At 58.1% G+C, this 10,472-nt stretch overlaps 1 protein-coding gene across 1 annotated transcript in view; it reads right to left on the bottom strand.

The window, feature by feature from the left end:
* Positions 1-10,472, bottom strand: part of CAMTA1 (calmodulin binding transcription activator 1) — a 694,930-nt gene that overhangs the window by 434,163 nt on the left and 250,295 nt on the right. The window contains exon 4 of the mRNA XM_014546182.1: positions 7,884-7,951. Within this exon, the coding sequence (XP_014401668.1) occupies positions 7,884-7,951 (68 nt within the window). The remainder of the gene's footprint in view (positions 1-7,883; positions 7,952-10,472) is intronic.

Raw genomic sequence — 10,472 nt, 5'->3', positions numbered from 1 at the left:
ACCTTAGCTTAGTAATTAATTCCAAAGCACAATTGTTTTCAATCTTCATTTAAAATCAGCCTTCGTTAATCTAGATTTAATGACATAGCAAATGGAAATTCCCTTAATAAAATAAGTGATGAATATTTATCATCCCATTTTACCTGAAAATTGAATAATCCATCAATTAACTTTACTATTAATTACTTAATGCAAAATTAATAAACTGCACAACTCGTACGTATCCTTGCAGGCCCTCCGGCACCGGGCGCGGAGATGAAGCACCAGAGAGATGGAGGATCCGTGGGTAATTCCAGCCGTGAGCCAAGGGGAGACGGGGTGAGGGTGGAATTCTCTACAAGAACAACCCTTACTCAGAAAGTACAGGGAGTGATTTTTTTCTCCCCCTCTGTGCCACAGCCACAAAAGAACTCAAAGTTTAGCAGTTATTTCATGAGAAACATCTCTCCCATCACTCCTCTGCCTCCAGCACCACCCACCTGGTCATCGGTGTCCATCTCTCCCATCATTCCCTCTGTCTCCAGCACCACCCACCTGGTCACCGGTGTCCATCTCTCCCATCATTCCCTCTGTCTCCAGCACCACCCACCTGGTCATCAGTGTTTTTCTCACCCGTGGTTGAGAACGCTCAGGAGCCAGGAAGAAACAGAAAAAAGCAAGGGAGTGAAATGGCAAGTGAGACGGAGAGTGAGCGTGAGAAGGGAGAGGGGATGAGGAAGCGGGAGGCCAGGAGGAAGACAGTGACATGAGGGCTGAGCATCGTGCCTCCGACCGGTGACAGTAAAGGGATGAAACAGATATAAACCCACAAGGACAGAGCGAAGGGGACAGGGATGAGCAGGGGTTGCAGGTGACACATCCTGGAGAGATGGAAAGAAAGCAGACACAGCGTCAAAGCCCACCTGCCACAGAGGGGACCCAGGAACTAGCCAATCCACCTGCAGAACCCAGCAAGGCTCAGGGGCCAGAGAAGCAGAGGTGAGGGCGGGTGGGGGCAGGAAGGGGCTGCAGATCTGCGAGGAAACATCGGACCCGCCCCGGGTCTACACGGACCCAGCAGCCAGGCACCCACCGGCCCTGTCTCCACTGGAGACATGTCTGTCCTCTGGGGAAAGACAGCCCAAAAGACCCCGACCCGGACACCACGGAGGAGAGGCGGGGACACCAGTGCCCCCAGGAGAATGCCATCATTCCTGCGGAACGCCAAGCCCCTCCCCTGCCTGGTTCCCCAACCAGCAGGCAGCTGTTCACTGGTTCACTGACCCTCCTCTGGGAACGAGCCAGAGAGGCCAAAGGTCAGCATCGCCCAGCCACACGCTGGCCACGCCCGTGAACAAGCCCCTCCCTCACAAGGAAACCGACAGAAGGGCAGAGCGGGAGGGCTGTCCTCAGTGAGCGAGAGTCACACGGTAACGTCTAGCATGGACACATCGGGGAAGAGCCGGGTAACACCGAGAAACGGAGGCAGGGGGCAGGACTGAGCGGCCATGCCTGGGAGATGGGCGGAGGGCTGCTCTTTCCTACAAGCCTGAGGGACCACGCGACTTATCTAACGATGTCATGTATGTGTTCACTGTAAATTAAAACAATAAGAGAAAGTAGAGGCAGGAGCTGGCAGCTGGCAGCTGTCTCCCCCAGGGAGGGAGGAGACACCACGCCCATCCCCTCTCTCGGCGCCCTCCCACAGGAGGCCCAGGATGGCGGATGACAGCCGGCCCAGCTGGCAGTGTCCTCTCCGCCGGCGGCCAAGGACGGCTGAGGACACCGGACTATGTGCGTGACAACGCCCCCCCCAGGTCCCGGCTGCACGGGGCAGCCAGTGCCCCCGCCTCGCGCCTCTGTGCACAGGGGAGACTCGGGGGGACTCGGGCAGCCCCTGGCTCCTGCTGCTTTGCCGCCTGCAGCCTGTGGTTCCCATAATGACCTGGAATCTGGGACAGACCCACTTTGTAAGGAGGCCAGGGATTTCCCCACCACCGTCGAGACGCCAGACGCGTTGCCAGGATCCAGGTCACAGCTAATTCCCCGCCTCGTCCGGGAACTACGGCACCCCTGAGGCGGAGGCCCTGGCATGGGGGTCTGGGCAGGCGGGCTCCCCGCATCCTGCATCAGCAGACCCCCGCAGACCCCTCTCGCGGCATTTGCCCTTCGGTTGATGTGGCCGTGGGGACGCGTCAGGGATTAGCTCAGCACATTCAGCAGGTGCTGAGGGGGGACCGTGGCTCGGCGCTGTGTTAACTCGATGGCAGGTCCCCAGTTCAGCACAACCGCTGAGGTGACCGCGGGCCCAGTGTATCTTCCTTTTGTCTCTGGAGAAAAGGCCCTGAAACGACGGGGATGAGGCTGCCCTCCAAATGCGGGGCCCCCATAGCACCCCCATGAGTGTGCCCAACCCCCAAGCTCTGCCCGACTGGCACAGAGAGAGCCAAGCAGCAGCTGGGTCAGCTGGAGGCTCAGGTCTCCCCTCTCTCCTCCTTCCTCCCAGGCCCGCCCTCTGCTCGGCTGTGTCACTGCTTCTGACCAAGAAGCACTCAGTGTTCAGTTGGGGAAATCCTATCACCAGACCTTCAGTGCTTCCGTGCTAAGGTGCTACCATAGAAATCTAATTAATTTATTAGATACGTAACAGCATTTTCTAGCCTCCTTCCACCGTGACACAGGATTCCTGGGAAGGAAGCGCCTTCTGTCCCATCCGAAGCCTGCGCGCCCCGGCCTCCGGGGAAGACCGCACGTTTCCCAGGGGAGAGAAGTACATCACTGGGGTTGCTGCCCGGCCGGCGGGGCTCAGTGGCTGAGGGTCGACCTAAGAACCAGGAGGTCTCGGTTCAATTCCCGGTCAGGGCACATGCTCATGTTGCAGGCTTGATCCCCAGTGTGGGATGTGCAGGAGGCAGCCAATCAATGGTTCTCTCTCACTGATGTCTACGTGTCTCTCTGTCTCTCTGTCTCTCTCTCTCTCTCTTTCTCCCTCCCTCCCTCTCCCTTCCTCTCTGAAATATAGGGGGACAGTGCGTTCCTCCCATTCTGCTTGCGACTTGGGGGCCGAATCCAGTTCAGGACACAACACAGGAGCACACCTGGCCAGGCATCTGAGCCTTGCGCACCGACAGAGGCCCTGCCTGGTGCCTGGTCCCAGGGGCTCAGAAGTCCTGGAGCTGGAGGTGGAGAGGACCAGGGAGCACCCCCGGTCCCCACATCCCTTGCACAGCGCAGGGTGGCATAAAAGCCAAGACTGCGGCCTTATCCTGCTTCAACTCCAGTTCCGACGCTCGCTGGGCAGCCCGACAGGCCCTGCACCCTCTCCGTGACTCACTGCCCACAGAGCTGTGGAAAGGACTTCGAAGCATGGCGCCGGGGATGAAAACGCTGTGGGGCATTTACACAGTGAAATACTACTCAGCCGTAAATCAAAGAAGGGAGTCTTACCTTTTGCGACAGCATGGAGGGGCCTGGAGAGTATCATGCTAAGTGAAATAAGCCAGTCAGAGAAAGACAAGTATCACATGATCTCACGCATATGTGAAATCTAATGAACAAAATAAACTAACAAACAAAATAGAAACAGAGTCATAGATACAGAGAACAATCTGAAAGCTTTTGGGGGGTGGAGGGGAGGTTGGGGCTGGATGAAGAAGGTGAAGGGATTAAGCAAAAACCACAACAAAACAGAAACAGCCAAACTCATGGACACACAACAGGATGGTGATGACCAGAGGGAAAGGGGTGGGGGAGGTAGGAGAGGAGGGAGGAGGTGATGGAAGGAGATTTGACCTGGGGTGGTGAACACACAATACAATGTACAGGTGATGTGTTACAGGATTGTGCCCCTGAAACCTATATAATTGTATTAACCAATGTCACCCCAATAAATTCAATAAAAATTCTAAAAAAAAGAATTTCTCTTAGAATCTAATAATAAAAAATAACTATTGAGCAGGAAAATAACAACAGAGCACAGTGCTGGGCCCAGCAGCCGGTCCTGGGGGAGACGTGCAGGACAAAATGAAAGGTGAAGCAGGCCTCCTCCTTCCACGTGTACAGCCTGGGGTGGCATGTGCGCGGGCGCCCTCCACGTGCCCAGCCCCAAGGTGGTGAGGGGGACACGCCACGCCCAAGCCAGACCGCAATCCCCCTCCTCTTGGCCTGCTCGCTCTGGGGAAGAGAGGTCAGAAATGACGGAACGAATTACCAGAGAAGCGGGGAAAGACAGTGTCCGATGGTGGTGAGGCTCTCGGGAAACATAGAAGGAGGTGAGACGGAGTCTGGCTGGGGGAGGGTGTGATATTAGACTGTGTTCAGGGATGACCTCTCAGGAAGTGACCCCCGAATCAGGTGGGAAGGAGGAGCTGGGAGAACATTCTAACAGAGGGAGGAAGCTCTCAACTCCAAGATGCGAACTTCACCCGTGGGATGGGGCGCGGGGCGCTCCCCGGGTCTGCAAATGGTGTTACACAGCGCTGAGCACACAGCGAGTGCCACGGAAGGGCATCCCGGATCTCACATGGCCACTTCCAAAGGTCCCCGCTGCTCATGCTACCACATGAGCTGATGGAACATTCGATGCTCGGCCCTCCGGAAGCCTCTGTGCCCGCAGCCCCGCCCCGGCCACCTCCGGGAGCACTTCCTTATTAAACAGGTGCCGGCTCCCGGGCGCCTCTGTAATTAGGGCAGAATCCACGCAAGGCCACGGAGACGGGGACTGGTCCCCCCCAGCCCCTACACCAGCATCTATATGCACTGATTACGACAATTAATTTAATAGGGATTCCGCCACACAAACAATGTATCACTTTATTAGGAAACTCTATAAATGTCAGCGGTGCAATTCATTTTTATTAATTTTCCAAAATGGAATGAGCGGCGGCGGCCGCCAGGAGTTGCATTGCCTCCTCGTTCAGCCGAGCACTGGTGCCATTAATTCCCTAATACCAGGAGGCCGGTGGGCATGAGCTCAGCAGTTAACCGCACCGATTAATTTCAGCAGCGGAGACGGGAGGGGGACCCGAACTCAACTCAACAACTAATTGAGGAAGGTCCTTGAACAACCGCAGCAACTTCTCCTCCTCCCAGAGCGGGGAGCCTGGCACTAACAGGAAATGCTCTCCGCCCTCCATCTCGGTCCTGCCCATGTCCCTCCGTCCGTCCGTCCATCCGCGGGGACCCTGGCAGCTGCTTCCCGAGGCCACGGCCTCCAGCCCTGGGACCGCCCCTCAATGGCAGGAGGCACTGCGCTATCCCTGCATCGCCCGACCTCACGGCGTGCAAAGCAAGGTCACACACGTTACAGCGCTCAGTCCTCATCGCGGCCCCATGAGGACAGGCTCGGCGTCAGCTCTGTTCCGTCCGTGAGCAAGAAAAGGGGGGCTTTAAAAGGGACTGAAGTGGCCCTGGCCGGCAGCTCAGGTGGTTAGAGTGTCATCCCGATGCGCCTGGGTTTTGGGTTCAATCCCTGGTCAGGGCACATAGAAGAATCAACCAATGAATGCAGGAATAAGTGGAACAACAAATAATCTATGTCTTCTCTCTCTCTCTCTCTCTCTCTCTCTCTCTCCCCCCCGCCCCCTCCCCCATCCCGCTCTCGCCCCATGGCTCTCTTCCTCTAAAACCAATAAAAATAAAGTATACGGGGGGGGGGGGGGGGGGGGGGGGCTCAGATCGGATTTGTCAGGACCTGACCCCACCCCTTTCCCTCAGCCACGCTGCCCCTTGTGCCCCGAGATACGAAGCCCTTTGGCTCCAACTAGATTCCAAAAAGCCAAGTGAGTCAGGCATGACCCCGAGGGGCACTCACTTCTCAGTCGGAACCCAAATTCTAAGGTTGAAACACAAGGCAGAACCGCCCCCCCGCCCCGCCAGGCCCCGCCTTGAATTGGTCGACTGCTCTGCCATCGAACGGTGGCCGCAGCAGGCCCAGGCCCGCCTCTGCACACCTGCAGTCAGCTGGCCGCCCGGACCCCACTTGCTGCCTAAACAGAGCTCCTCCCTCCCCTTGGATCCAGGAGAGTCTCCCCGAGGAGCGAGGGGCGCAGAGGAGAGGAGGGTGCAGAGGAGCAAAGGGCGCAGAGAGGCTGGGGCTGCTCAGGGTGAACCCCGCTGCTGGGCGTCGGGGACGGGCAGAGGCAGAAATCAGACCTCTTTCTCCCCGAGGAAACAGGGTTCTCAAAGTGGGGTCCCAGGTAGGCCACATCCTGGAACCTGTTAGAAATGTCAGGTGCTCGGGCCCAGCCAGACCTACTGAGTGAACTCTGGGGTGTTAACATGGGCATTTTAACAAGCATCCCGCTGACTCCCATGCCGCTCAAGTTTGGGAATCACGCCCTGGAAGGAAATGCCCCCAGAAGAGGAGAGGGATGAACGTGCCAGGATCTCCACAGTTTGAGAAACACTATGCTCCCCAAATAGTCAACTGTGTCTCCATTCACTCCTCACCCCGCCCCCACCCCACAGTCTTCTCTGGGGCTTGGCCAAGGGAACTGCCCTGGCAATGGAGCAGGCGTGACAGACGCCACAGCAGCAGGGTTTCAGGCATGGACTGGCCGGGGCTTTAGGCTGCAGCCACCCCCGGGAGAACCACACGTCCCAGACAGTGAGCGAAAGGACACGGCGAGTGCTCCCAGCCACACCCCAAAGCCACAGCCAACACAGACCTGTGTGCAGGACATCAAAGTCTGCGAGTCCCTAAGTGCGAGGCTGCTTCTTACACAGCATCATCACGGCAAAAGCTGACTGCTACAAACCACTTGATTCTCTAGCAAAGGAAACCCTAGCCCAGGAGGCTGGGGGGTGAGGACACACGCAGCGGAATTCAGGGAGAGCTGCGAGACGCAGAGCCGCCTCTGCCCGCCCAGAGACGCAGGGCACCAGCCTCTCCTCAACACCCTCGGCCTCTGCGACTCCGCTGCCACCTGAAGGACGCTGACCACTGAAGCCCGTGCCTGAGGAAGGGACCCTTGCAAGTGCCTTCTAGAAGGAACGAGCACGCCAGAGCCTCTCTCCAGGGCTCAGGAAGGAAGAGTGGGTTGGGCCGTTGACCACGGGGGCAGCAGACACACCCTGGTCCCACTTCCCACACCGGGAAGATCTTGTGCTTCTGCCCAAAGTGAGACGGATGGAGCATCCCACATCCTGCATCCAGCCCTCAGCCCGGCGCTCACATAAGCCCGCTCTCCACACCGACAAACACCTGCCCGGCACGGCCCACCGGAAAGCCGTGGCAATGGGGGCGGGGCCACAAGAGCTGGGGAGGAGGGAGGAGGCTGCCTGTCAAATAAGCCTGAATGGCCGCTGTCACACACCCACCCTCTGCCGGGCAGAGCGCAGGTCCCCATATCCGCGCCAGCCAAGCCCTCTCCTCCCGCCGCGGGCAGTGGGAAAAGGTCGGTGTCTGTGGCAGTTGCAGGTTCAAGGACATTTACCGAGTCATAAACCGCAAGCGTAGCCACTGCTTCTGGCCTGGGAGGCCTCCTGACCACCAGGAATAACCCAATTTCCATTTGTAAGCCTCACTGGGATGGACGTGGGCCGTTCAGGGGTTCCCTTTTAAAAAGTGAGTCTCTAGACAACACGGGTGGCAGGTGGGCAGGCTCCCAAAATAAACGCCCCTGAGGTTCCCACGGGCCGAGGCTCGCAGGGCGCCCGGCAGGCAGGGGGCGCGGTGAGCGCCAGGGAGAGAGCACCACTCCGCCTGCTGGCCGCTGTGGGACCACCCTGCCCTCGCGCCCACGGTCTCGGGCCAATCAGCACGCCCTCGGTGCCACGAGCCATCACACACAACGTGGCACTTCCACTCGCCCGGGACCTGACCGGCCGGCCCGATCAGGCAACCCATGAAAATCAACCCATTTACTGTGCGTATCGGAAAAGCGGCGAGATCCGGGCATTACCTTGTCTTAGGGGATGTGGTGAGCCATTCTTCGTGCTTCTCAAACGTGATTAAATAAGCTGCGATTTCCTGAAACAGAAGAACAGAGAGATAATAACTACGGTTAGCCACTGGGTGCTGAGAGATGACGTTCCGCTGTGCCCGGTGCCCGGCGGCTGCCTCCTCTGCGGGGCTGGACCCACACCCCAGGGAAACCGCCACGTGGGCTGCGTCCATTTTATTTGTTTAAAGCCCTTTCCATTCACCCTGCCGCACAGCAGTCGGCTAAGCACTGGCTTTCAAAGATGAATGGGTGGCAGGGACTAAGCTATTTCTCTGTGGGTGGGAACGTCAGACACCACTGCCGATTCTCAATGTCATCGACTTGAAAAGGGGGAAACGCATGCCCACAGCAGGTCTCCACTCGCGAGGTCGCCCTCGGAAAGTTCCGTCTGTCTTCTTCCGAAGCCGGACTGGCCTTTCACAGTGTCACAGAGACGCTGGCTCTCCCAGCTCGATCCCAACCCAAGCCCATCACACAGAGATCTCACAGACACGGTGAATTCACATTCCAGGGAGATGGGGGGGTGGAGGGAGATGGAGAAGGAGTGAGAGGGAGGGAGATGGAGAGGGAGAGAGAGGGAGACAGAGAGAGAGGGAGGGGGGAGAGAGAAGAAGAGAGAGAAAGTGGGAGAGAGAGAGAAGGAGAGAGAGAGAGAGAGATCATTCCCACACCGATAACTTAATCCATTGAGCTGAGCCATGTCAGCAGAGTTGAGGCAAAGATGGAGAAAATGTGGGCACCTGGAGGTAAATTAAATATTTATAAACACAACAACTTCCCTGCAGATGGAATTACTGATTTATTAATAAGTTCCATAAAAAGCTAGGGGGTGACACCCACATAAGTCACTGCCCAGCTCAGAGCATGACACGGCCCATTACTCCCAGCTCCACACAGACCCGCTGACGGGGCCTGGCAGGGACTGCGCGTTAAACTAAGGCTGCACCGGCCACGTTCCCCTGGATCTTGGTGATGGCTGGACGCGGAGCTGCTGCCCTGGACTGTCAGAAAAATGCGGGCGGAGGGCCCCATCTAACTCCTCTGCGGCCAGGGGGCCTGGCAGGCTCCGGCCTGGAGCAGGCCTCCCCCAGGGACACAGCCCTTCCCCAGGAGTGCAACCTTCCTCAGCAGTCACCCCACACTGGGCTTGGACACGTACAGCACACCTGTGGCCTGAGACCCTAAACTTGGCTTTGGGGACAAAGCAGAGACTGTCACCAAAGCCAGGCAGGGAGAGCAGGTTAAAGGAGAAAACAGCAGCGTGCCACACAGTGCGCATGCCACAGGCCCCAGCAGAGATGGGGTGACAGCATCTGGAAGCCAGCCTCTGCCACGAGGGGGCCACTCGGTGCAGGAGGGGAGCCGGGCCTATGGCAAAGGCGGCTGCCGCATGTTGGGTTTCCACCACTGACTGCAGCTGGCGCTGAGCGACCAGCAGTGCTCTCACCCGCCCCGAGTGAACGTGTGGTGTTTGTGAATGTTTATTACTGAAGATGGTTGGAGCCAGAGCTTAGGTGCAGCAAAATGCAGCCGTTGCCGGGTACACCCTGGCGGTGACTTGGCTAACTTGGTCACCGGGGGAGGTGACAGGCCGTCGCTGTGAAGGACATGAGCTCCGGGAGCAAACAGACCCGCTGGGGCTGCGGCCCGGCCACGCTCAGCTGTCAGGTCTGGAGCCTGTGACTCAGCCTGTCTGCACCTGAGATCACGCGCCCACGGGGCAGTCAGGAGCGATGGTTCTTAATACACTTAATACACAGCCACGCCTGTGACCACGGCTACCGCTATCATCACCACCAGGTCCCCGCGGTGTGAGCCACTGTCCACAGGCCGATGGGGGAGCAGGTACTATGTGGTCCCTCCGAGGTCGCCAGCACTGCTGGGCTTGCCTACGTCGATCCCCACCCTGCACCCCCTACACCCCTGTGCCCCTGCACCCCCTGTGCCCACAATGAGTGGCACTATCACGGTGACTGCTCGGAGGTACCTAGAGTCAATCCTCCCATTATCTACAGGCGCCTGTTTGTTTTCACAGAACACCGAGAGCAGATGGTGGGTGAAGTCAGTAGGCGGGTAAACTGAGCCCCTGTGTGCCGGCCACCCACCTGCACTTCAGGGAGCGTGGCCTGCAGAGGCCTGGTCTGTGCCAACAGGAACCCCTCGGATCCCTGCCCTTGCCCAGGACCATGCTGGGAACTGTGATCCCCTGGCCCAGAGGGATGGGGACACACTGCGTCCCAGCCACCTCTAGGTTTATCACAGTGTCCTCCCAACGACCCAGACACCCAAAGAAGACCTTCGTGAACACCCCTCAGCCAACCCTCATTCCACCTGGCAGAATCCCCCCGGCAACTGCCCTTCACAGAGAAAAGCTCCACCTGCCCGACGAGGCTCAGTGGTTGAGTGTTGACCTAGGAACCAGGAGGTCACGGTTTGATTCCCGGTCAGGGCACATGCCCGGGTTGCAGGCTCCATCCCCAGTGTGGGGCGTGCAGGCAGCAGCCGATCCATGATTCTCTCTCATCACTGATGTCTCTCTCTCTCTCT

Source organism: Myotis brandtii, unplaced genomic scaffold, assembly GCF_000412655.1.
Source record: "Myotis brandtii unplaced genomic scaffold, ASM41265v1 scaffold434, whole genome shotgun sequence".
Classification (NCBI taxonomy): Eukaryota; Metazoa; Chordata; class Mammalia; order Chiroptera; family Vespertilionidae; genus Myotis; species Myotis brandtii.
This window is presented reverse-complemented; position numbering and strand designations above follow the sequence as displayed.